This window comes from Macaca nemestrina, chromosome 11 (genome assembly GCF_043159975.1).
Source record: "Macaca nemestrina isolate mMacNem1 chromosome 11, mMacNem.hap1, whole genome shotgun sequence".
Taxonomy (NCBI): domain Eukaryota; kingdom Metazoa; phylum Chordata; class Mammalia; order Primates; family Cercopithecidae; genus Macaca; species Macaca nemestrina.
The window spans coordinates 114,113,794-114,141,782 of record NC_092135.1 but is presented as its reverse complement, the minus strand read 5'-3'; the positions used below and the strand labels follow the sequence as shown (position 1 = coordinate 114,141,782).

The window sequence follows — 27,989 nt, the reverse complement described above, 5'->3', positions numbered from 1 at the left end:
CCGTGCCCCGCAGCTCTGAGCATGCGCAGACTCCCGCCGAGCTTGCGCCGACTCCCGCCGAGCTTGCGCCGATTCCCGCCGAGCATGCGCCGATTCCCGCCGAGCATGCGCCGATTCCCGCCGAGCATGCGCCGATTCCCGCCGAGCATGCGCCGATTCCCTCCATTACACCCTACTCGGGAGCCTGTGGTCCTTGAGCGTCTTGAAACGCTAGTACGACAAATTTACTGAACGATTCGCTTAATCACTTACAGATTCACTTCCCTTTTCGCTCATTGAGAAAAACACCTACGGCATTTTGTGTCAGAGCTGTGGAGTTAGATTTTCTTTTCTTTTTTTTACTTTTAAAAAAAATCTTTTTTTAATTTCATTTTTTCATTTTTTTTTTAACTTTTTATTTTTTGTTCTCTTATCATTTGTAGATTTTTTTCTACTTTTTATTTTATTTTTGGTTATTTTGGAGTTACATTTTCTTGAGTATGAATGCAGAAAAATTTCTTCTAAAATGTGTGATAATGAAACATTTCACCGATGTGATAAACTTCGAACCTACTCAGGAAGAGTAGGACTTCCCCATGAGCACAAAAGTAAAAAGGAAATTCTTCCAGAGAAAATGGGATGCACGAACGCCTGGAGGCATGAGACGTTATCTGCTAAGGCTCTGTCAGTAGTTATCAGTGGCTGCAACTTGGAAGGGAGGAGTCGAGGTTTAATTTAGGAGACAAGTCTAGGGAGATATTATAGAAATAGCAGCTGTCATCACAGTGCTTTACTTGACTACGAGCCCTCTGTCCAGCCCGCAGCCCCTAACCCTTTGAGGGAGGCAGGCCCGAGCAGTAACTTGCATAGAAATGACTGCTTTCTATACCAAATGACCCCCGGCTGACAGGTGGCTGGACGAAGGGTCTGGCAACCTGCAGTGTCTGCAAACCTCTGCCCAAACTGAGAAAATCAAGTCCAATAAATATTCTCTCCTGCTTGAAAATTGTTTCTGGGAAAAGCAAGAATCGAAGCTGAAAAGATGTGGAGAATCCATGAGCCAAAATTATAAATATATTGAAACCTCTAGGATGTAGAGTAAGACATTTTCAGACGTGCACATAGAGCCCCGGCTCTTCCAGCTTTTGATTCAAACTCAAGGAGTTATTTAAAAGCTGAAATAATTATTTTGAATAATACTTTTAAGGAACAGCAGTGCCCTGGCCGCTCAGCTTTACGCGGGCTGCGGCAGGGAGGCAGGCACAGACACTCGCCCTTCCCTGCGGGTAAGATTCCTGAGAGAAAGATCAGCTCAGCAGAAGGGGCGGTGAAGATCTGCGAGGTTGTCAGCTAAATCTGCTCCAGCAAAAGTGGAAACGAAGCCCAACGAAGGCAGCAGGACAGCATAAATTTTCAGACAAGTAAACAAGGGAAAATGGGAGCAAAGGGCACACAGGCCAAGTGGCTAACAGGGAAATGAAAGATTTCCCTGTGGAAAACGGTGAAACTAAAACAAGGAGAGTTCAGCCTCTGGAGAAGCAGGACAGAAAGAAGCCAAATCTGATTAGTATCACATACCATATCTTATCAGTGGTCCTTGTCTCCCTTCTTGTACAATCCAGAGCTAGAGAGAGAGAGAAAAAGAAAGAGACAGGGTCTCGCTCCGCCCAGGCTGGAGTCTGGTAGCACAGTCGTAGCTCACTGCAGCCTAGAACCCCTAGACTCAAGCGATTCACTTACTTCAGTCTGCCAAGTAACTGGGACCACAGGTGTGTGCCGCCAAGCCCAGCTAATTTTTGTGGGGCTTCTTGTGTGTGTGGAGGCGGGGACTTCCTATGTTGCCCAGCCTAGTCTTGAACTCCTGAGATCAAGCCATCCTCCCACCTCAGCCCCCCAAAGTGCTGGGATTACAGGTGTGAGCGACTGCACTTGGCCTCAGAGAAATATTTTTATCAACTATTTTGATAAGGAATATTTTTATCGACTATTTTTAAATGCAAGTTTTTTAGTAGCCCTAGAAACATTTTTTTTTTTGAAAAGGAGTTTCACTCTTGCCCAAGCTGGAGTGCAGAGGTTCAAATTCTGCTTACCGCAACCTCTCCCTCCCGGGTTCCAGCGATTCTCCTGCCTCAGCCTCACAAATAGCTGGGATTACAAACATGCACCACCACGCCCAACTAATTTTGTATTTTTAGTAGAAATGGGGTTTCTCCATATTGGTCAGGCTGGTCTCAAACTCCCGACCTCAGGTGATCTGCACCTCGACCTCCCAAAGTGCTGGGATTACAGGCGTGAGCCACTGCGCCCGGCTGAAACATTTTTAAGAAGGAGGGAATCCCACCCGCTTCATCCCATTTTTAAAGTGTAGCTTTTAAAAGGTGAAATAATTCACTTGTTTGTTGTTTGGTACAACCAGCAAACAGTGGAATAGTGAATAATGGGAGGATTTCACTGTCTTGGAAGTCAGTTTAACATTCCCTAGGGAGAGGGTATTTTATTTCCTATAGTACAAAGCCTACTAAATGGCAATATAGAACCACAGTCATGCATTTAATATGTCTTTAAAAATTTTATATAACTTCTATTTTCATGGTTGTTTAGAATTGTTTCCTGAAGAAAACCATTCCTTGATCACGTTGCTATCCGTGTCAAAATTGTGTGCACTCTAACATCTTTGGTTATGTTAGTCCAATTTTCCTGATAACTTTGTTAATGTGCTGTGAAATACTGAAAGTGTGAGTGTGTAGAGTATATGATATTAAATTGTGAATTGGTGGGACTTATGTGACAACTTATCAACAGTTGGATATAATGTACCCTGATAACCTCTTTTTCTCTTCTTTTTTTTTTTTTTTTTTGAGACAGAGTCTCACTCTGCACCCAGGCTGGAGTGCAGTGGCATGATCTCGGCTCACTGCTAACCTCCACCGCTCCCACCCCCCACCAGGCTCAAGCGATTTTCCTGCCTCAGCCTCCCAAGTAGCTGGGATTACAGGCACCCACCACTGTGCCCGACTAATTTTTGTGTTTTTAGTAGAGATGGGGAATGACAAAATGTTATTTTGGTGATCCCTGTGAGCCATGCCTCCCAGCATTCACGCCGTTATGTATTTCCTTCCCCTTGAATCTGGACAGGCCTTATGACCTGCTATAACCAGTAAAATGTGTCAGAAGTGACAGTAGACAGTTCTGGGCTGAAGCCTTTAGAATACCTGGCAGATTTGTCTTTTGCACCCTGGTGAACCCAGATACCATGTATGAAGTCTGCCATGCTGTGAAAGCCCAACATAGCCACACGAAGGAGCCCTATTATGGACTGAGTGTGTCTCCCCAGAATTCATATGTTGAGATCCCAACCCCCAATATGATGATATTTGGAGATGAGGCCTTTGGGAGATGATCAGATTTAGGTCATGAGGGTGGCCCTCCTGATGGAATTAGTGCTTCTGTGAAAAGAAACAAGAGCCTAAGAGATGCTAGAACTCTCTCTCACTCTCTCTCTCTCTCTGCCTCTGCCTCTCTCCCCGCTCAAAGAGGTCATGTGAACACAGAATGAGAAGATGGCCACTTGCAACCCAAGAAGAGATCCCCCCAGCCTCTAGAACTGTGAGAAAATTAATTTCTGTCATTTAAGCTACCTAGTCTATGGTATTATCTGTTATGACAACCCAAGTCTGTTATGGTAGCCCAAGCAGACTAATACAAGCACTGAGCACCAACAGCCCCAAGAGTAACCTGGATGTCACCCAGCACCAACTTGGCAGCCATGCAAGTGAGGCTGTCTAGGGAGAAGATCCTCCCTAGGAAGCAATCTCAGCACTAGAAACATTGAGCAGAGACTAGTAGTTTCCACCAAGCTCTGCACAAATTACAGAACTGTGAGCAAAGGAATCAAATGGCTATTTTGGTGGGTTTTTTTTTTTTTTGGTTTTGGTTTTGAGATAGGATCTCACTCTGTCACCCAGGCTGGAGTGTAGTAGCTCTATCTTAGCTCACTGCAACCTCCACCTCCTGGGATCAAGCCATCCTTCCACCTCAGCCTCCCAAGGGGCTGGGACCACAGGTGCACACCATGCTGTTATTTTAAGCCATTGTGTTTTAGGTGTTACAGCAGTAATAAATAACTGAAACAACAGAGATTTTTTTGAACTATTGCTACAATGTAGACAATGTGCTCCCTTCAGGTAGTTAACAAAGGCAAATAAAATTTTTATTTTGTAATTATAATTTAAGTTGCTGGAATATGTTTGCATTTGATATTACCTTGAAAGTGAACTATATGAGTAATGACTTTGTGAGCATTATAAAAAATTAAAATGTACAGGCTTTGTGCTCTGACAGAGAGCTGTTACAATGGTTATATGGGTAACTGAGAAAATAGGTAGAATATTAACAGAGTACAGATATGAAATAAAATTTTATATCCTGGCCGCCATGGTGGCTCATGCCTGTAATCCCAGCACTTTGGGAGGCTGAGGCGGGTGGATCACCTGAGGTCACGAGTTTGAGAGCAGCCTGGCCAACATGGTGAAACCCCATCTCTACCGAAAATACAAAAATTAGCCAGGCATGGTGGTGGCGCACCTGTAATCCCAGCTGCTGGAGAATCACTTGAACCCAGGAAGCAGAGGTTACAGTGAGCAGAGATCGCACCATTGCACTCCAGCTTGGGAGACAAGAGTAAAACTCCGTCTCAAAAAAAAAAAAAAAAAAAAAAAAACAGTTTATATCCCAAACAGATGTGAGCAGTGAGATGTCCACTAATATTTTTCAGCATTGCACAAATTAAGCTCCAGGTAGCCATTCTGAAATGGCAAAATGAAACTTTCACATCATCTGAAATTAGTTATTTTTAAGATTTAGAATCTTGTTTTATAGAAAATCATGCGTTTTACTCTTCTTGGATGTGAAGTGAAATGAAGGGTGCTACCTAATGTCAATAGACAAGATGACTTGGAAACACATCAGTGTCACCGTATGGGCCAGACATGGTTTATTGAGCTCAGTACATTATGGCTGTTAAGCAACTGGAAAATATAGTCCTCCTCCTTGACATTCACCACGATGATCAGGTAACTATGAGCCAAAAGAATTGTTCAAATATGGTATTGAACTCTCCAGTTTCTCCTCTAATGGTCTCTGTGGTGTTTGCTGAGAGTAAAGATGAGACACTTTGGTTCTTTTTGGTTCTGTTTTTCCTTCCTCTAGTCTAGGCTTTTACATACCTCTATAGAACCCCTTTGAAATGATTTTAATTTACAAGCCTATTTCTTCCACTAGATAAAGGCCATGTCAACTTTATCTAGGTATCTCTTGGGTATGATCTCATCAACATCCCACACTCTTCCATGGCACCACAGCCACTTTACCTGTGTCCTAATCATGACTTTTTGGCTTTTCCCCTTGGTTTCCCCAACCCCAGAAAAATGGGACAAATGTGATTGCAAGTTTCTAATGTGGTTTGTGAAAATAGTCCACCTAAATAGAATTCCCCAAAATTAGTGAAGCGTGGAAAGAGTCCAAACATAAGGACTCATATTAAGATCATTACATATATAACATACATATAGGACAGCCATCATGCTCACCCTTTTTCTGCAAGCCATAGCATTCAAAGCAATTTTGAAGAGCTTCAAAGACAAAATGAACAAATGATAATCAGACTTTATTTTTATTTTGTCTTCATTTTAATTGTTCATATCTCTGCAAATGCACCATAGAGCACCAAGGTTAACATTAAAACTGTTGGGCACTTTTTTTCTTGTCAAGCTAATAATAGTTATTTAAAAAAAAAAAAAAAAAAAAAAAAAAGAGTTCCTCTGAAGGTGGAGCTCAGCACCATACATCAGGCAAATGTCCTGAGCTCTCTGTGGGGAGCATGACCAACTCCTGTGGTTTGATTCATCGCAGCAGTTCTTTCAACAGCTTTGTTTTGAGATATGAACAAAAGAGCACCAGCTATTCTTATAAGGACCCAAATCTCCCAATTCTGCTGACTTCTTAGGAGTTGATATTTTGAAATTAGAAGGACACCCTTAGGAGTGACTCTTTTTTTTTTTGTAAGTTCAGAGTCTGTTAATCTGGATTAATCTGGTTTACACTCCCTAGAGGCCAGGAAGACACAAGTTTCTCAGCACAGCAAAGATCATGTCTGTGGTTAAACTCAGAAAGGTCTGAGGGAGTAAAGCTCTGAGTGAGGTTTTGCCAAACAAGAGAAGGCTAAATCTGGCTTCTTTGTGCTTAGGGCTACTGATCTCTGTTGGAAGAAACTTTGGCAGATGCAATTCCTCCCTTGCTGGTCTTTAATCTAGGTTAAATAATACCACTTCGTCCCACCTCCACCACCAGGACAAAGAGTTATGCTACTATTATAAATTGTACTCTCCTGTCCACTATTCCTTTCCAAAAACAAATCACATGACATTACAGAAGCTTAATTGCAAAGTATATGAGGTGCTAATATCTATGTATAGCATATTCGAAGTATATGTAGCTAATATCTATATATAAATTCTCTGTGTAAGATTCAGGCCTAAATAAATAAATGAATAAACAAATGAATGAATAAATAAATAAATAAATAAAACCATATTAGCAGTTTGGGGTTCTGAATGTATTTAAATGATCATTGTGAGGCAAACATTCTGACTTGCCTACCAAAATAACCATTTTTTCCTATAATCCCAGCACTTTGGGAGGCCAAGGCAGGCGGATCACCTGAGGTCAGGAGTTCAAGACCAGCCTTGGCAACATGGTGAAACCCCATCTCTACTAAAAAAAATACAAAACTTAGCCGGGCTTGGTGGCATGCACCTGTAATCCCAGCTACTCGGGAGGCCAAGGCACAAGAATCGCTTGAACCCGGGAGGCAAAGGTTGCAGTGAGCCGAGATAGTGCCACTGCACTCCAGCCTTGGCAACAGAGTAAGACTCCGTCTCAAAAAGCAAAACAAAACAAAACATAAAACAAATAACCATTCTTCCTTTTTCTCTTCAATTAGTGTGAACCCAATATTTAGCTGAGAATATAGCTACCCAGCCCAACAACTACATTTCCAGCCTCTTTTGCTCATGAGATCATGTGACTGAGGTCTTGCCAATGAGATATAAGAAGAATTGAGTGGGACTTCTGGGAAGTCTCCTTGAACAGGAAGGGTGTGTGCTTCTCTGCCCTTTCCTCTATTTTATCAGAAACATGGGGCCGGGCACGGTGGCTCAAGCCTGTAATCCCAGCACTTTGGGAGGCCGAGACGGGCGGATCACAAGGTCAGGAGATCGAGACCAGCCTGGCTAATACGGTGAAACCCCGTCTCTACTAAAAAATACAAAAAACTAGCCGGGTGAGGTGGCGGGCGCCTGTAGTCCCAGCTACTCGGGAGGCTGAGGCAGGAGAATGGCGTAGACCCGGGAGGCGGAGCTTGCAGTGAACTGAGATGCGGCCACTGCACTCCAGCCTGGGCGACAGAGCGAGACTCCGTCTCAAAAAAAAAAAAAAAAAAAAAAAAGAAACATGGATGTGATGGCTGAAGATGTAATCAGCACTGGGATGTTGAGGATAAGGGTGAGAAGGGTCACATCCTACTAATGGTAGAGAAATAGAAGAAGCCTGGGACCTGGATTACTTCACAGGGTCCCAGGATAGTCTGCCTCCAGACTTCTGTACAAGAAAGAAATACACTTCTATCTTGTTTAAGCCACTGATATTTTAGGGTTTTAATTCTATGCAGCTCAATCTAAATCTAAATGATGCACACAAATGTTTACCTTCTGCTACACTGTGGTAGCCCAGCTTCCTAAATGTCTCACTCCATCCCTGTCTATTATCTTGGTGGATGTGGTTACCCCTGAGGTTCTTTATTCTCCCTGACACATTTGGTCACATACTCCCCTCAGTTCTAGGCACCGGTAACACCTTCAGGCTCCCAAAATGACACACCGGAGAATTCCGTTGTCCTAGATAAATGGTGATTTTAGGGCAGGGAATCAAGAAGAGTTTGTCCATTGGATGAACTGCTTTGGCACAATTGCTCGTCTGTTCCCTGCCCTCCTGGAACCCTCAAGATGATAAAACTGATCAGTATGGACTATGGTTTCCCAGAAGAACTACAGAGAGCAGGGGGTAATTTAAAGAAAGAATCTGCTGGAATTGTAAGATGATATATAGGCTACTGGGGCCAGAGGAGGAAGTAAGTTGTTGGGAGTTTAGACCGTGGAGGTTTCTACCTCTTGGATGGGGTCCTTGTTGGAGAGAGTGCTTGAGATATTGTCGGATTCAAGCAACTCTACAATGCTGTAGGGAGAACAGTCCTCTAGACCCAGCTTGCTGCAGAGCCAGCCACAGAAGCCTTTCTCCATGTCCCGGGCAGCTTGCCACCATGCTCCCCAGGACCACGAGAGCTGGACCACAGCGGCGTAAAGGCCCAGGGAGGAAGCCATGGCCATGATGAGCACTGGATAGAAGAGAATGAGGCAGGGGCAATACGAGATCTTGTGCCAGAAAGTCCTTTCCTCATTATACACGAGGAAGATGTTGTACCAGGTGATAGTGCCATAGTAGAAAGAGACAACAAAAGAGAGGATGAAAACCACAGGCAGGCAGACCAGCGTCCAGAGGACCACATGGGGCCCACGGTCGGCTCCCACCTGGCAGGCCATTCTTCCTTCAGGCGTCGTTTCCCTTGATGACTCTTTAGGCTTGGTCAGTTCCTGCAGCTCTTTCTCTGTCAATGTGACATGGATGTCCACCATCTGACCCTTTTTCTTCCCTCGTGTGATGGTCCCAGTTAAGGTGACATAGCGGCTGTCCAGAGGCAGGTTCCACATATCTGCAGGGTACAAAGGAGGTGAGAGTCAAGATCAGAAGAGTGGGCATTGCATCTCCATGTCACACCCTCCCAGGCTGGGCATGAGGACAAGAGTAGCCTTTTTTACAGCATCTGGCACAGTCCTGAGTCAGTGATTCAATGGGGGACTGAGTGGGTCTCCCTTGGGAAGGCGACCACTGGTGTTATTGCTCCCACGTGAACTCACACTCCTTGTGCCTGGGCCCTGATAAAATTGTGAGGCATGTTAAGCTTGTTTTTCATGTACTCTCTCTGCTTTTGGGGGCCTCAATCTTGGCACAATCTCTGTGGCATGGAGGAGTGTGAGGAACTTTGATACAGACATGATGCAAATGATGATCCTATTTCTAGGTAACCGGTGCTGTGAAGATACTGTTCCTGTGTGTCAGCTACTCTGTCAAGACTGCATGTGTGTGCACTGGACTGATGGACAGCCACCACCTTCCCTTATCATGCCTAGTTCTGTGCTTTCTGAGAGGGGGCCCCTCACATGCCTGATCCAGCCCTCACATCTAGGGGCTGCACGCACACACACATGCATCCCACATATACCATACACATACACCCTCTCACATACTACATACACACCATACACACACACACATGCCATCTCCCATACACACGACACCGTCCCATACACACAACACACCATGCACGTCACATACACATACCACATACATACCCCATACACACACCACATACCCCAAACACCATACATAACACATACACCACACACATGCCACACACAACCTCCCCACACCTGCCACATACAACACATACATACACACGCCATATACACACCACATACCCATACATACCACACATACACACAACATACACACATCACACACCACACGCACCCCACACACACATAGACACATCTCACACACCACACATACACACACCATACATGCACACAAATGCTACCCCCCACACATTCCACATATACGCACTACACATACCCACCCACATGCCATAGGCACACACCACATAATATACACATTCTACACACACACCACATACCCATACATACCATACCACACATACCATACACATACACACACCACACACATACCACCCACACATACATAGACCATATACTCCCCCATACCACACCACCCACACCCATCCACACACACAACACACCACACATCACACACATACCATACAACACACACAAACAGCCCACACACCTCCACATGCACCACACCCACACCGCACACCACACACACACACACATACATGACACACCCACACAGAACCAAATAGCCATCTTCTGGCCACCCGAGAAGTCTGGGTGGGGATGGGAAAATACAGGCTTTAGGCAGGCATGGACCTTGGGCCCTGTGGCCTCCTTGCCCCACAGCTGAGAGATAAGACGAAGTCACTTAAAGAGCAGGGCCCTGGATAGTGGCAGGAACTCTGCTTACCCAGAGAAAAGGAATGTGCAGTCCCCCAAGCCCCATCTTTTCCCAGTCTTCATCACGGTAAACACCACCATCTATCCTCTCTGTCATTCCTGTCAATCACCCAGGAGTCATTATTGATTCCCCTCTTTCCCTCACTCCCTGCCTCTGGTCAATCAGCAAGTTCAGATTGCATCCTGAATCCAGCTTTCTCCTGCTATCACCCGAACTTCTCCATTAGTGCTACTGTGGCTGCAGGGACATAATAGTCTCCCATCAGCATCCAGTCTTAACCCTTATAATTCATTCTTTATAGAGAAGCCAGAGTGATCTTTTACAAATATAAACGAGATGATGTCTCTTTGCTTAAAAGTCCTCCATTGCCTTCCTCTTGCACCTGGAACAAATCCCAAACTCTTTGCCAAGACCTGCAAGGGTCACCAGGATCCATCCCCTGTCCACCTACCTGTCCTCCTCTCACCATCCTCCCGCTTATTCCCTATACTCCCTACACTGAAATAACTCCTTTCCATAAACAGGTCAAAGCTGCTCTCACCTCAGGGGCTTTGCCCTTGCTGTGCCGCCTCCTCCAAAAACTCTGCCCTAGAACTTTTCGCGGTGGCTCCCTCATGTCATTTGGATCAATTCAAATGTTACCTCCTCAGAGAAAGCTTTCACAACCATGCAATCTCTCCCCCACCACCTTCCACCCTCCACCAGTACTCATCTTCCCATCAGCGTGGTTTTGTCATCTTCGGAACTCATACCACTACCTGAAAAAGTATCTTTTATTTGTTGACTTGTTCATTGTCTGTCTTTCCCTGAAGGTCAACTGCAGAAGAGCAGGGAAATTGCTTATCTTATTCACTGTGAGCATATGTCTTAGAGTTCTATCCATCTACACAAGTAGATCTGCCTCATCTCTCTACAGCTGCACAATAATAATAATAATTATTATTTTTTTGAGATGCAGGCTTGCTCTGTCACCCAGGCTGGAGTGCAGTGGCAGGATTTTGGCTTGCTGCAACCTCCACATTCTACAAACACACATTCTCCATCTCCCAGGTTAAAACAATTCTTGTGCCTCAGCCTTCGAAGTAGCTGGGACCTCAGGCATGCCCCAGCACACCTGGCTAATTTTTGTATTTTAGTAGAGATGGGGTCTCACCGTGTTGGCCAGTCTCAAACTCCTGTTGTTGGTCTCAAAGTCCTGACCCCACGTGATCTGCCTGCCTTGGCCTCCCAAAGTGCTGGGATTATAGGTGTGAGCCACCGTGCCCAGCCTCCACAATAATTCTTAATACAAATACATCATAGTTGCATTAGCTGCAACAAATATTCGTATACATGCCTCCTTATACAAGGATAACATGGGCACAAGTTTCATGGAGTAGATATTGATAATTTCTGGGTCATGAGGTATGCATGTTTTGAACTGTGAATTTTACTAAATATTTAATAAATGTTGACAAGTTTCCTCCACAAAGTAGTTGAGGCAGTTTCCACTTTCACTAAGGTGCATGAAGTATATCCATTTTCTCATATTGATGTATTCATAGTTTACCCAATTTTTGGCAAGCCTACATGGGAAGGAATACTATATCTCATTGTTGTCATCATTTGCCATATGATTTTCTTATGGCAAATTTTCTCATAATTTTCTTTATTTATATGAAAGTCAACAATTATTATTTTATATACATTAAGTAGTTAGCATAGTCTGCTTGTGTTACCAATTTTTGTGTATAAATCAGCCTCTTCCATTACATTAGGAATTCTGAAAGGGTGGAGATTTCTGTACTATCTAGAAAAAATGTAATAGGTGCTCAGTAAATACCATTTGTTGAAATGAAGACTGTAATATTGCGCCAGGCGCAGTGGCTCATCCTATAATCCCAGTGCTTTGGGAGGCTGAGGCGGGTGGATCAATTGAAGCCAGGAGTTCGAGACCAACCTGGACAACATGGTGAAACCCAGTCTCTACTAAAAATACAAAAATTAGCAGGGCATGGTGGAGCATGTCTGTAGTCCCAGCTACTCAGGAGGCTGAGACAGGAGAATCGCTTGAACCCAGGAGGTGGAAGTTGCAGTGAGCCGACACCATGCCACTGCACTCCAGCCTGGGTGACAGAGCAAGACTCTGTCTCAAAATAAATAAATAAAAGATGGTAATATTGCAAGAAGAAATGTATCACCAAGAAGAAATAGGTCAGTAAGCATACGCCTGTCTGTTCTGGAAGATGCCCTTTTGGTTTCCTTCTCATGGCTTTAAACACGTGGGCTAGAGAGACTTACCATCATCCACAGGGTAGTCTAGGAAATCATCTCCCTCCTCCTCTTTCGGCCGATCTCCACCTTCTGATTCACTGGGCTCCTCGTCTGTTTTCTCGTTGTCTGAGCGGTAGATGATGATGGATTCTGGGCGTGACTCTTTCCTCTTCTTTTTCCTGCGCCCTATTGTGGATTCGCCATCCAGCGCCAGGGCAGCAGCCACAGCCTTCCTGAGAGAGCCCTGGTGGGGGCTTGGGAGCTGGACCTGGCCTTCTACTGCTGCTGGCTCTTCCATCCCAGCCCTGACGTCTACCTATGTATTATAAAGAGTTGGACTTCTTTGAGCAAACTCACAGTTCACACATCACAGAGCTTCTTCCTAGATGGGGCTATGCATGTCCCAAGGATGCATTCCACCTGAAAGATAGGAAAGCAAAGCCATCAACAGGAAGCAAATGGGGTGAGATGGACAGGAATGTGGGAAAGGATCCTCAACTTGGCAGAAGCCTTCCTCTCCCTTTACTTCTTGCAACACTTTATTTTGGGAGTGCAATAGAAATCTCTTACAATAGATAGTGAATAAACTTTTGCTACAGTAATATTTTTATCATTTATACAAACATATAATATTTGGCAAAATCCATGTGAAGGAATACTATATCTCATTGTTGTCATAATTTGCATTTTCCTTATTCATATGAAAGTCAACAATTATTTTTTTTTTACATACATTAAGTAGTTAGCATAGTCTGTTTGTGTTACCGATTTTTGTGTAGAAATCAGCCTCTAGTTGGAGCATGCAGAGTATAAGGAAGTTGGGTGAGGAAGCCTTACCAGTAAATGAGAGTTAAGAATCACAGGTAGGCCAGGCGTGGTGGCTCACCCCTGTAATCTCAGCACTTTGGGAGGTTGAAGCGGGTGGATCACCTGAGGTCAGGAGTTCGAGACCAGCCTGGCCAACATGGCAAAACCCCGTCTCTACTAAAAATACAAAAATTAGCCGGGCACAGTGGTGGGTGCCTGTAATCCCACTACTTGGGAGACTGAGGCAGGAAAATTGCTTGAGCCTGGTGTGGGGGTGGGAGCAGTGGAGGTTGCAGTGAGCCGAGATCATGCCACTGCACTCCAGTCTGGAAGACGGAGTGAGACTCTGTCAAAGGAAGAAAAAAAAAAGAAAAGAAAAAACCACAGGTGGCTGGGACCAGTACTCCAGACTTCTGGCTATTGAGTCATACATTAAAACTATACTCAAATGGATAAATATAACATTAAGCAAGCCACTCACAGATGGTACAACCTCACCAACCATGTCTACCTTGCTATTCTGTAAAGGAAATCTGTCTCCTGGCTTCTTGTCAGCCCACAATCTCAAAAAGTTGCTGGGATTTGTCCTATCACATGCTGCAAGAGCAGTGGAGAGGCTTCACTTTCACCCTTAAAATAACATTGTCTCTCCACTTTCTGTTCTGGACAGCGCAGGTCTATATACCTGTCCTTCATTATTTTTCCTGGTAACTTATTTGTTAAAGAAAGCAGGTCATTTATCGTGCAGATTCTCATAGTCTGGTTTTTGCTGATTGCATCCCCACAGCATATGCCTCTGAACTCTGTGTTATGAGTTGATAGTTACATAGAAAGTCTTGATCAATTTCATGTTGAAATTTTTTTGGTTGATGGTTTGTTTTGTTTGGCAAGACAACTTTAGAGGTGGTGTTTTGTACTTCCATTAGAAGTCCCCTAATGTCTGGTTGACTCTTTTTGTGAAGTTAATAGCCCATTTATGGCCATTGACTATACCCATTAAATCATTAGGGGTTACAGAATGATGCTATTCCATTTCTCTCACTTCGTCATTTATTAGCTAGAATACTGTCATACACTTTTAACATACCCAGTTTTAATCCTAGTGAAAGAGGCAAATGTTCCTGCTGTTATGCAATATTATTGACATTTATACTGTGAAAAATAGCATAGGAACTATAGTGGCACCCCATATGGATATAAAAAGTTTCCAAGCTATTTACCAAAAAATTCCCCACTTTTCAAATAACTGTGCATATTATTGAGAATAGCAAGCTTCTACTCACAACCCTGCTGCCCCACACTCCTCGAGGCTGTACACTCTTCAGCAACTCCAGGTTACTGGCTGTTACTTTTGTTCCCAACTCCCAAATCCCTCACTGTATTTCAGTGCTCTCTGAGCTTTTCCTTTCTTGCCACATGTACACCATTTGCCATCCCTTTATTCCCAATAATAAAGCTTCTTCTCCTCTCATGTGTATTCAAATGTTCCCAGTGTCTAGTGGACTGGCCCAGTGGATGGGAGTGGGGCAGTGGAGAGAAGAAAGAAACAAAAATTTCACTAGGCTCTAGGATTCCACTAGGCTCCATTCATTTTGAAGCAAATCCCATGTCTAAAAATTATATATCTTTGGTAATTACCATGTGACAGGAAGGACTGTATATCATATCTCTTCAAATGCCAAAATACATATTTTTTTTCTCATTTCAATGTTTCTAAAATTTAGGTGAATTTTAAGCCCAATGGAATGGCTTTTTCTCTCCCTCCAGGCAGGGGAGCTCTCCTCTGCTGCTCTCTCACCCAGTATTTCCTCTGTCTTCTGTTAATTTTCTTTTCCTTTTTTTTTTTTTCTTTGAGACGGAAGTCTCGCTCTTTCACCCAGGCTGGACTGCAGTGGCGCTATCTAGGCTCACTGCAAGTTCCGCCTCCCGGGTTCATGCCATTCTCCTGCCTCAGCCTCCTGAGTAGCTGGGACTATGGGCGCCCGCGCGCCCTGCTAATGTTTTATATTTTTAGTAGAGACGGGGTTTCACCGTATTAGCCAGGATGGTCTCGATCTCCTGACCTTGTGATCTGCCCGCCTCGGCCTCCCAAAGTGCTGGGATTACAGGCATGAGCCACGGCGCCCGGCCCCTCTGTTAATTTTCTTTGTCTTTCTGTTGGATTGGCAGGTGTTGGATCTAAATTAACTTTATACCTGGGCACTTAACCCAATGCCTGGAATAAATCAGGCACCCAGCGACAGAATTGGGAATCTTAGTGGTAGGATCCACAGGAAGAAATGGGCAGGTTTCACTACATCCTCACTGCCTGACTTTGCCTGGGGGGTGTACTGTGGGCAGAATGAGCGCAATTATCTTTAAATTCTTATACATGGAGCTTTCTGGACCAGGAGACTAATTTGGCTGAGGTGTCTAAAAGTACAAAGATGTACACAGGGAGAAGCAGGGGAGACAGCCCTCCGAAGGTAAATAGCTCCCGAGGACATGTAATCCAACCGTTAGAATGCTGAGCAGGCCTTGGGCAATGATGAACTCGACCAGGGCTCTTCTACCAAAGTGGCCTCAACACAGAGGACAGCGGACCTCTACCCACAGGAAACTGAATGTGGAGGCTGAACGCGATCCACCCCCAGGTGAAGATTTTCAGGTTTTGTTGTTAAATATATGTATATGTATATGTATATGTATATATATATGTATGTACACACACACACTTTTTATTATTACTTTAAGTTCCAGGATATACATATATATGTATACCTATATATGTACTTATACATATGTATATATACACAAATGTGTATATATACACATTTCTCATTCTACTCTCTAAGTAGAATGTTTAATACAAAAATGTTTTCCCTGATCAAGTCCTCTTGTAAACTGACACTCAGAAAGCTGCATCATGGTAATTCTATGGTAGGAACGACCTCTGAACAAACCACTTTGTACCTACTTGAAGGATGCAATGATCACAGCTTGGGAGGCCACCCTAATCCACTGTGTTTTCCTACTTAGATCTTCTGTTTTTCTCTGTAGTTTCCTTGGCCCTTCTATACAGTGTAAGTTTTCATACTAGGGGTTGAGACCCTGAGGAGATTAAAGGACCAGAACTTCTGAGCTGGGAGAAGGTTTATGTTCTGTACTCCTTACTCCTTCTTTGAAGATGTGCCTAGATGTTCAGAAGGGAGACAGAAATGTTAAAGAGTATATGTGAGAAGGCAAGTTGCAAATCTCATACTTCTCATTCCCTTTTCCTCTCTCTTTGTTGAGGGGATAGTGCTCTAGGAAGATGTGGCAGGGCAAAGTGAACACATGCATGGAGATCATGACCCTTATTAATGGGCCTTACAAACAAAAAAAGGTAGCCGGGTGCGGTGGCTCATGCCTCTAATCCCAGCACTTTGGGAGATCAAGGCAGGTGAATCACTCAAAAAAATTTTTTAAATTTAATTTAAAAAAACATAAAAAAGCTATGATGTTCGACACTCTTGATTTGGTTGGGCACAATGGGAGAGGCCAATGTTAGATAACAGGAAGAGCTTCCTGAGCCCAGGGACAGACTAATATAGAAAATAGTAGCTAAGAGAAGCTTTGGAGTCTCTTGGGGATATAAAAGATAAACGTGATCATCTTGTCAGCTGATGGCGGAGAGGGACAATCCTATCGGAGGCAAAAAGAGAGATGACTTTTGAACATCCCATTAAAACCTTAGATAAGAAATATGAAATGTAAAGGTTGGTGAGCTCCTGGCCATTCACATTAGGGGGCTATTTTTTGCCTCAGGCACAGCTCATTTTAGAAAGGTGCCCAGCCAATGTCTACTCACAGTAGTCACAGGACAGAGACACTGTCCTTGATTTACCTTGAAACATGATTTCCTCATCTCCCTACAATTAGAACATTATCCTTTGAGACTACAAAATATTCCCACAAACTTAGGAAAAGATGGATTGTTTTGTAGTCATGGTAAAAAGTAGACAGTAGAACCAGTTTTTTTTTTTTTTTTTTTTTTTGAGACGGAGTCATGCTCTGTCGCCCAGGCTGGAGTGCAGTGGCCGGATCTCAGCTCACTGCAAGCTCCGCCTCCCGGGTTCACGCCATTCTCCCGCCTCAGCCTCCCAAGTAGCTGGGACTACAGGCGCCCGCCACTTCGCCCGGCTAGTTTTTTGTATTTTTTAGTAGAGACGGGGTTTCACCGTGTTAGCCAGGATGGTCTCGATCTCCTGACCTCGTGATCCGCCCGTCTCGGCCTCCCAAAGTGCTGGGATTACAGGCTTGAGCCACCGCGCCCGGCCTTAGAACCAGTTTTAAACCTGTTCAATTGATTAACAACAATCTCCCTCAGCGTCTTAGTCCATTTGAGTGGCCATTAAGAAAATACCGTAGACTAGATGGCTTATAAACAACAAAGATTTATTTTGTACAGTTCTGGGAGCAAAAAGTCCAAGATCAAGGTTAGGGGTTTGGTTAAGGGCTCACTTTCTGGTTCATAGAGGGTGACTTCTGACTGTGTTTTCACCTGGTTGAAGGAGGAGCTGACTAGCTCTCTGGGCCTCTTTTTTTTTTTTTTTTTTTTTTTTGAGAGGGTGTCTCACTCTGTCACCCAGGCTGGAGTACATTGGGGCAATCTCAGCTCACTGCAACCTCTGCCTCCCGAGTTCAAGTGATTCTTCTGCCTCAGCCTCCCAATTAGCTGAGACTACAGGCGCCCGCCACCACGCCTGGCTAATTTTTGTATTTTTAGTAAAGATGGGGTTTCACCATGTTGGCCAGGCTGGTCTCAAACTTCTGACCTCATGATCTGCCCGCCTTGGCCTTCCAAAGTGCTGGGATTACAGGCGTGAGCCACTGAGTCCAGCCTCTGGGTCTCTTTTATGGGGGTACTAATCCCATTCCTGAGGACTCCACCTTCATGACCTAAAGCCTCACCTAAAGCCATCACCTTGGGGGCTAAGATTTCAACATATGGATTTTGGGAGAACACAAACCATACCATAGCACTCAGCAAAGTTGTTTTTGGAAATTAACCCATCAGTCAGTCCTTTGTTTCTGAAAGTCAATCAGGTGAGTGACTCTGTCCCTGTTTGGCTGACTTTCACACTAGTGTGAGTTGACTTTTGGCCAATCAGGGTCTGGCACTCTGATGTTGGCTTTCAAAAACGTGCTCACTTAGGCAGTTGTTGATTTAACATGTTTAAAACCAGTTCTGGTGACTACTTGTTATCACGAATACTGAAAAAACAGTGTTTTCCTAAATTTGGGGGTATTTTTTATTGTTCCTGCAAGGCTGGAATGGTATCAGATGTCTCAGTACTAGAATATGAGTTATCTGTTGTCATGCAACAAATAACCCAAAAAGTAAAGGTTTAAAACAATAAAAAAGTTATTATCTCACACAATTATGTGTGTCAAGAAACTGGGAGTGCCTTAGCTGGGTGGTGAGTAGTCTTCTCTACCTGCTTCCTGCCTATAGAATTTGGAGGTCCAAAAGCCTTTTGTTTTGTTTTTGTTTTGTATGGTTTCTGAACCTTTTAGTGTTCTGTGAACAGAATTTTCTCAAAAATTCTGTGGGATTCCTATAAATAGTTTCTCTGAGTCAGAAATGTGAGAGTGGCTTAGCTGGTTTTGTTTCAAGATCTCTAAAGATGTCAGGGCTGCAGTGATCTGAAGGCTTGAATGAGGCTAGATCTGCTTCCAAGATGGTTCACTCACATAATGCTGACTCAGTTTCTCTCCACGTGGGCCTCTCCATGGTCCACCTGAGTGTCCTCATGAAAGTGGCTGGCTTCCCCCAGTGTGAGTGGTCTGAAAACAGGTATTTTTTTTTTTTTTTTTTTTTTTTTTTTGAGACGGAGTCTCGCTCTGCCGCCCAGGCTGGAGTGCAGTGGCCGGATCTCAGCTCACTGCAAGCTCCGCCTCCCGGGTTCACGCCATTCTCCTGCCTCAGCCTCCCGAGTAGCTGGGACTACAGGCGCCGCCACCTCGCCCGGCTAGTTTTTTGTATTTTTTAAAGTAGAGACGGGGTTTCACCGTGTCAGCCAGGAAGGTCTCAATCTCCTGACCTCGTGATCCGCCCGTCTCGGCCTCCCAAAGTGCTGGGATTACAGGCTTGAGCCACCGCGCCCGGCCTGAAAACAGGTATTTTCTTTGACCACCCTGACTTGACTCTTGATCCCATCTCTTCCTCATCTTTGATTTCCTCCTTCTCCAATAGCTCCAACTTCCTTCTACTGGCTCTTTCCCCTTTGCCTTCAAACAAACTCAGAGTTCCTTATCTAGAAAAAAATAACTTTACCTTGCCACTTTACTCTGATATCCCATTTTTTTCTCCACCAAGCTTTTCTATCAAATAGTTTATAGCCACTCATATCCAGTTCCTCCTGCAATCTTCTGCCCTCTTTTTCTCCCCACTCCCAACCTCCGTACACACACACACATATGCACGTGCAAATCACTTGCAAAGATGATTTAGGCCAGGAAATTAGCATGTATCAAGCCTTAGGTGTCAGGCTGTAAGGTAAACTCTTTATAGACGTTACCTTACTTGCATGTCTCAGCAAGCTTGACGGGTAGGTCTTATTTTCCTCACTTGACCTATTAGGTTCAACATGTTAAATATAGCAGTGAGAGAACTTGGGTTTAACTCTATACTTGCATAACTCTAAAGTCCAAGATTTCCCCACTGAGAGTTAGAAGTCAAGGCCGGGTGTGGGGGCTCACGCCTCTAATCCCAGCATTTTGGAAGGCCAAGATGGGTGGATCACTTGCAGTCAGGAATTCAAGACCTGGCCAACATGGTGAAACCCTGTCTCTATTAAAAATACAAAAAGTAGCTGGGTGTGGTGGCGCATGCCTGTAATCTCAGCTACTCAGGAGGCTGAGACAGGAGAATCGCTTGAACCTGGGAGGTAGAGGTTGCAGTGAGCTGAGATCGTGCCACTGCACTCCAGCCTGGGTGAGAGAGTGAGACTCTGTCTCAAAAGTAAAATAAATAAAATAAAATATAATGAAAATAAAAAACTAGAAGTAGTCAAGTTGTAGTAGCTGCAGTGAGCAGCTGATGGTTTTTGGGTTTTTGGTTTTGTTGTTTGCTGTCGAAAACCCTATTTCTCCTTCATTTGATGACAGATCCACTCATTTCGGTGAGGAACAGTCTTGAAAGTGCCTGATGGGATCACAGTGACCACTTCGCCATTCTTACTCTCCTTGTCACACCAGTGCTGTTAATTCCACTAATTTCCAAATCTTTCTTGAACCTTCCCTCACCTCCTTTAACTTTCTACTCTCTCTTTTACCTCTCAAACCTTCCTTCTGTCTCTTTTGCTCCCTTATCTGCCTTCTCCAACCCATAATTGCCAGTATTTTGTAGGCCCGATTCTTAATTCATTGTCCTCTATTCTCAATAACACACTCTGTTCCTCTTGTTGAAATATACAGCCTTCCTGCACACAGCTGTAGGACCACTGCTATACCAAGAACACCCAAATCTAGATCTCAAGACTGTATCTCCAATAGCCTGGCAAATATTTTCTAATTGAATTCCCATCATTTTAGCAAAGCATGTTCAAACCAAACTCATGTTTATTTACAGCAGACAACCTCTCAGTGTTACTAAGAGGAAAGGAAAAGGGGGAAAGGACAGGAGAAAGGGATGAAGAAGGAAACTCCACAACATTTGTGGGGTTTACTGACTGTATAATTTGGTAGGTTCTGTGTTAATTGATTATATAGTTCAGGCATTATCTCACTTAATTACACATTCGAAAAGTATTTATGTATTCATTTATTTTTAGAGATAGGGTATTTCTATGTTGCCCAGGATTGACTTGAACTCCTAGGCTCAAGTAATCCTCCCACCTCAGCCTCCTGAGTAGCTGAGACTACTGTCATGTGCCACTGTGCCCAGCTTCAGTAAATACGTATTAAGTAACACTATGTGCTAGATATTGCACAATTGTTCTAGGTACAACAAATCTTTTTTTTTTTCTTTCTTTTTTTTTTTTGAGACACAGTCTCGCTTGGTCACCCAGACTGGAGTGCAGTTGTGTAATCTCAGCTCACTGCAACCTCCATCTCCAGGTTTAAGCGATTTCTGTGCCTCAGCCTCCTGAGTAGCTGGGACTATAAGCATGTGCCACCATGCCCAACTAATTTTTGTACTTTTAGTACAGATGGGGTTTCACCATATTGGCCAGGCTAGTCTTGAACTCCTGACCTCAAGTGATCCATCTGCCTCGGCCTCCCAAAGTGCTGGGATTACAGGTGTGAGCCACCATGCTGGCCTAGGTACAACAATTTTATGAAGCAAGTATTATTTTGCAGATGAGTACACTTGGACTTAATAATAGTAACAACAGAAACTTATTGGATGTTTATTGTGTGCCAAGTGCTCTAAGTACTTTAAAATAATCATATTGTTCAATATTCACAACAAACCAATGAAGTAGGTACTGTTTTTATTCCCATTTAGAGGAGAAATTTGCTCAAGCTTACATAGCTAGTAAGTGGTGGGGATGGAACTCACACCCAACTTTGCTAATTTCAAAGCCCATGTTATTTTCATTGTGCCATACTACTCGCCAACATTTATCCAAAGATCTATAAACTTCTAGAATGTTCTTTGATGAACCCATTTCCTATATGAAGGACATATTTCCATATACCTAATAATAATTAGTCTCAAAGTACTGCTAGTCATTCCTATGAAATCTTTTTGTTAATTTGTTCATTTGAATTTCTCCTACCACCATATGCCAGAATATAGCCTTCATACTACTTCCTGTAAACTGGAAGTCATTCTAAAATAGAAGACATTCCTCTACCATTTTTTACCATATTAATGTTGATTAATAAACAAAACAAAACGAAACAAAACAAAACAATATTTTTATTTTGTCTTGCCATTACTGACTAAAATACATCTGAAGGCCTGTCTGGTGTTTGAGGCTCTCCATATTTGCGCCCCACCCTAGGATTCAGAAACAGTTTTTCCCCTTCCCTTTCCCACATGACTACTCAACACATCTGCTTATGTTGATTTATTCATCTTTGTCACATTTCTCCACCTTTTTCAAGCCTGGCTCAAGACACACTCACTCACTCACGTCCTTTCCTATGACTACCCCAGCCCCCACGTCCTCTCCTCCCACCCTAATCCTGTGTTGCAGGTGTATGGTGAGAATTCAATGAATGGCCCAGTATAAAATGCCTAATACATGACTGACACTTCATAAATATGTTTCTATTCCCTTTATTTGGCCTCCTTCTATATGCAATGTAATAGCATTTGCCATCTGAACCATACTCTTAATACTTAATTACACAGCATTTCATATCATTGTATGGATTATAGATGGCATCATGAGTTTTCATTCATCTTCCTAAGTAGATAACAAACTTCTAGAGATCAGGAACTCTCTTACTCTTTTTCTTCACCACCAACGGGAAAACCCCAGGGCTGGACATATAGGACAAAGACAGTATGTATTTGTTGACTTGATAGGACAGAGAAGAGAAAACGCCTTACCAGAAATATGACATAAATAGCTGTTAAGAAAGAAAAGCTTGGCCGGGCGCGGTAGCTCAAGCCTGTAATCCCAGCACTTTGGGAGGCCGAGACGGGCGGATCACGAGGTCAGGAGATCAAGACCATCCGGGCTAACACGGTGAAACCCCGTCTCTACTAAAAATACAAAAAAACTAGCCAGGTGAGGTGGCGGGCGCCTGTAGTCCCAGCTACTCGGGAGGCTGAGGCAGGAGAATGGCGTAAACCCGGGAGGCGGAGCTTGCAGTGAGCTGAGATCCGGCCACTGTACTCCAGCCTGGGTGACAGAGCGAGACTCTGTCTCAAAAAAAAAAAAAAAAAAAAAAAAGAAAGAAAAGCTTAATTCTCTTCCCCATTTTTGTATACTTTATTATGCTGTTAGTATTAGATCTGAGAAGCAGGTTCTAAACATCTCTCCTTCCTTTTAGATTTCATAAGAGAGAGGTTAAAAGAAAATCTTACCCAATTTCCAAGGCTTTAATCAATAGACTTGAGAGGAGAGAGAGGACTCTGTTCTTTTCTCTGGAAGTTAAGCTGTGCCCATCTTCCACTTCCACTTCCAGTCTAAAGATTATTAATAGGCTGGTCATGGTGGCTCATGCCTGTAATCCCAGCACTTTGGGAGGCCGAGGCAGGTGGATCGCTTGAGATTAGGAGTTTGAGACCAGCTTGGCCAACATGGTGAAACCCCCTCTACTAAAAAATACAAAAATTAGCCAGGCATGGTGGCACACACCTGTAATCCCAGCTACTCTGGAGGCTGAGGTAGGAGAATTGCTTGAACCTGGGAGGCGGGTGACTTCACCCTGGGTGACAGAGCGAGACTCTGTCTGGAAAAAAAAAAAAAAAGATTATTACAAATGTGATATTACAGAGTGTTAGCTTCAAGCAACCATTAACTCTGGACTCTTGGTCATTGTAGGGGGGAAAACAGGTTTTTAAGAACATGCTTATACTCTAGAATTCATGCTTAGAATAACTGCTTTTAAGCCACTTTTGAAAAAAACTATCCAGATAATTCTTTTTTTTTTTTTTTTTTTTTTTTTTTTTTGAGATGGAGTTTTACTCTTGTTGCCTTGGCTGGAGTGCAATGGCACGATCTCAGCTCACCACAACCTCTGCCTCCCGGGTTTAAGCAATTCTCCTGCCTCAGCCTTCTGAGAGGCTGGGATTACAGGCATGCACCGCCATGCCCAGTTAATTTTGTATTTTTAGTAGAGATGGGGTTTCTCCATGTTGGTCAGTCTGGTCTCGAACTCCCAACCTCAGGTGATCCGCCCACCTTGGCCTCCCAAAGTGCTGGGATTACAGGCATGAGCCACCACTCCCGGCCCAGATAATTCTTAAATTCATCTACCCAACTTTCCCATCTCCACTGCTTCTCCTCTGGTCTAGGAGGCCACTGTCTCTTAACTGTGGTTCTAAAAAAAAATGCTCCTATCTTCCAGCTTCCACTCTTGCTGCCTTCCAATCAATTCCTCACTCAGCAGTAAGAAACATCTTTTACTTAATTTTTTTTTTTTAATTTTTTGAGACAGAGTCTCGCTCTGTCACCCAGGCTGGAGTGCAGTGGCATGATCTCGGCTCGCTGCAACCCCCACCTCCCCGGCCTGATTCGCCTGCCTCAGTCTCCCAAGTATATGGGATTACAGGTGTGTGCCACCACGCCCAGCTAATTTTTGTATTTTTAGCAGACATGGGGTTTCACCATGTTGGCCAGGCTGGTCTCATACTACTGACCTCAGGTCATCTGCCCACTTCAGCCTCCCAAAGTGCTGGGATTCCAGGCATGAGCCATGGCACTCAACCAGAAACATCTTTTTAAAACATAAAGAAAATCAGATTGCCAGGTGTGGCAGCACGTGCCTGTCATCCTAGCTTCTTGGGAGGCTGAAGCAGGAGAATTGCTTGAACTTGGGAGGCAGAGGCTGCAGTGAGCTGAGATCGCTGCCATTGTATTCTAGCCTAGGAGACAGAGTGAGAATCCATGTCAAAAATAAAAATAAAAAGAAAAAAGAAAATCAGGCTGTTTTCTGCTTAAAATCCTCCTGAAACTTCCTACTGTTATACAGGTGGAAGTCCATGTGGCCTAAGGACCTCCTGATCCTGCCACTCCATCTATACCACCATAGGAGGTACACTATGCTCCAATCACACTGGCTGTATATTTATTCCTCAAGAGCACCAAATGCTTCCAAATGCTTGAGGTCTTCTCCAGTGCTGTCTACTTTGCTGCTCTGCCACTCCACCCCTGCCTCTTCCTATGCCCGTTTTTTTTTTTTTTTTTTGAGTCCTTGTTCAAATGTCTCCTCCTCTGAGCCCTTCTTGACAACCAAACTAAAAACTTGACTCCCTGCTCTGCCTCTCATTATTCTTCATCACAACAGCTTGTTTCCTGTATAAGACTTACCAACATTTGTGATTATTTATTTTTCTTTTACTTATGTATTGCATAGCTCTTCTACTAGACTCTAAGCTCTATGAAGTGGTACCATAGAAGACGACCAACAAGTAGATGTTCGATAAATCTTTTTAAGTGACTGGGTGAAGTGGTAGCAACTCAGGAATAGCTTATTTCTGTGAAAGCCTGAGACTAAGGAGAAGTTTAATAAAAAGACTTCAATAAGCTCCTTTATATGCCTCGTTACGGCACAATTGCTAGGGAGTTTTGCTTCGAGGTGGGGGCAGGACCAGATGCCTCACTGACATTCCTTCAGCACTGAGATTCTGGAAGTCTAAATGTTGAGAATCCCACAAGCCCCTGTCAGTCTGAGCTAGCAGCTGCTTTGCAGAGGGGAGAAAATAAAGTTACCAGGCAGATGGGGTGGGGGAGGGGTGGGAAGATGAAGGCAGTCATTGCTAATGGGGTATGACAGAGCCATGGGGAGAGGTTTGGGGGTGTGGGAGGACCTTGGCCACAGGAATGCCTTTTTCCCTAGGACAAAGAGGGCAGTGACACAGAGCACAGGGAAGAGCAGCATTTGATTCAACCAAAGGAGTGGTCAATGCGGCATGGCGTGGTTGCCTTGGGAAGAGATGCCTCAACTGGAGGCAGAATTAAAATCTGAAACAAAGAGCATCCAAGCAACAGAACTATTGCTGTGCTTCCAGACCTTTTCGCCTGGAACTTAGTGGATTAGTGGACTTTCAAACCCTGACAGAGGTCAGAGGCAGAGGCAGAGATCACGCCTCTAATTTTAAACAAAAGATCACTTGAAGAGACCCCAAAGCTCTCTTAATCGCAGGTTCTGCCTGGATTGTGAAAAATCGCCTTCTGACTGCTCATCCTGCAGCTTCCTTGCAGCTGAGGAATGGCACCTTGTCATCCTCAGTGGGCATCACTGGCTTGCAGCCCTCAGTCCCTGTTTCACTGGAAGACATCAGAATCCCACTCTCAGTCTACTCGGCAGCCACACGGAAGCTGCAGAACAGCCAGATTCCCACTGACCTGCCCTGGCACACCTCTGAGAATCCATGGGTCCAGGTCAGGGCATAAATCATGTTAAGTTATATCTTCAGTAAAGTTATCATTTAAAAGAATTTAAAGTGTCCCCACCCACAAGAAAGAAAGCGTGGACTTTTCTTGAATAAGTTACCCCTCAGAACTGAATCAATATTTCTTTTCCTTAAAAAAAAAAATACTTTGTCATTGGGATCAAACCAAGAAGAGGTATATTTTTCTGCAACAATACTTTGAGCTTTCCTGTTTGAATTTACTTTGTCTTAAAGGAGGTGATGGTGTTGTGATTTTGAAAAATTGGTCCTAACTACAGAACTGACTTAAGTAGTAGAGGTAAGTGATTCCTGGATAAACTATCTAGCAAATGGCAACCAGGAGATTTATCCTTTTCTTTAATGAGTGTAGATTTGAATCTGTCAGCAACAAGGATAGAGGGAGAAGTGTTTCTAAAAAGAGATCAGAGAAGGACAAGAGGATGGAGGAACAGGGAAGTGTAGCTTCCAACAAGAACCGCAGCCTGGCTGGTGGGTGGGACCTCATGGAGGAAGTGATGTCTGATTCCTCTGTCAACCAGACCCATTTCCAAATGGCTTTTGAATCCTAGGTGGTAGGTCCAACAAAAGGATGATGGCATTTATTTGCCTTTATATCGTTTTAATACCTGTCAGGGGAAAATGCAACACTCTGACAACAGCCTTAGAAATAGCATCCCACCTGGATTGTTAAGACCACCGCAACTGGCACATTTGGCCAAGTTCTTATGGTGAAGTCTCAGTAGGCCAGTCCAGGTGTAATCTGACTGGTGGGTTGACAGCGGGAAGCGAGATGAAAAATAAGGAGCAGATCTGAATAATAAATCACTGTTACTGGGCACCAAAACACAGATGAGAAATTTCCCTCATCCTCAGCAGGTTCACCCTCCTGCACAAGGAATCAACTACAGGACATGATCTCAAACACCTATAGATGCATCTTGCAGGAAGCATACACCCTTCAATGAAAGATCCTCTTCTGGACTTGCTATGCAGCCCAGCTGAAATGGATCAGGTCTCAAATCTGGTAAAGATGATCTTTCCCCTTGATTTTTGGGTGGGGAGTGGGAGGTGAGACAGGGGTGGGCCTGAGTTTATTTTTTAAATCGTGTATTCTCTTGGTTCTGTGGAAAACTGCAACCGTATCTCCTCTTCTCCTTCACTCTCTCCTCCCGGGCTCCCTCCCCAAGGATGAAAGGATCTGAAAGTCGGATTTCTCCCCCTCAGCTAAGCCTGCCCTTTCTCCCCTTCCCAGCCAGCAGCACACAGCACCTGGAGCCCCAGCATCGCCGACGTCCGACTCTGGCAGGCGGGCGCAGCGAGGGCGCCGAGCTGCAGCCCTTTTCCAGCTGCACTGGAAATTTAATTATAATTAATCGTGAGAGCTTCAGCCTTGAGGATTGAATTTTTGAAATAGAGCACACCCCGCTGGTTTCTTTCTGGTCTTTTTTTTTTTTTTTTTTTTTTTTGCATTTCCCTTCCACCCTCCCCAATGGCATCGAAATTTAAGAAAACGAACGAGGAGTCTCACCCACACCTGCCCAGGGACCGACGCTGGCGGAGGATGCGGACAGTCGGCGAGGAGCTGTTCTGCTCGTGGAGGATGCGGCTTTGCCGCGGCGCGCGGGCGGGGCGAGGGGCGGGGTGG

General features: G+C 44.1%; 1 protein-coding gene across 5 annotated transcripts; it reads right to left on the bottom strand.

The window, feature by feature from the left end:
• Positions 1–5,612: 5,612 nt before the first annotated feature.
• LOC105481173 (transmembrane protein 169) lies at positions 5,613–27,981 on the bottom strand. 5 transcript variants are annotated; one of them, XM_071073342.1, is made up of 4 exons: positions 27,879–27,967; positions 23,312–23,679; positions 12,523–12,915; positions 5,613–8,803 (listed from the first exon to the last, which is right to left on the bottom strand). In XM_071073342.1, exons 3-4 carry the CDS (start codon positions 12,791–12,793, stop codon positions 8,181–8,183), a joined length of 894 nt encoding a protein of 297 aa, XP_070929443.1. In that variant the 5' UTR covers positions 12,794–12,915; positions 23,312–23,679; positions 27,879–27,967; the 3' UTR covers positions 5,613–8,180. The 5 variants fall into 5 exon arrangements, with proteins under 5 accessions (XP_070929443.1, XP_070929442.1, XP_011738847.1 ...); XM_071073341.1 differs by having other exon boundaries at positions 27,873–27,952; XM_011740545.2 differs by lacking the exon at positions 23,312–23,679 and having other exon boundaries at positions 27,879–27,981.
• Positions 27,982–27,989: the final 8 nt, after the last annotated feature.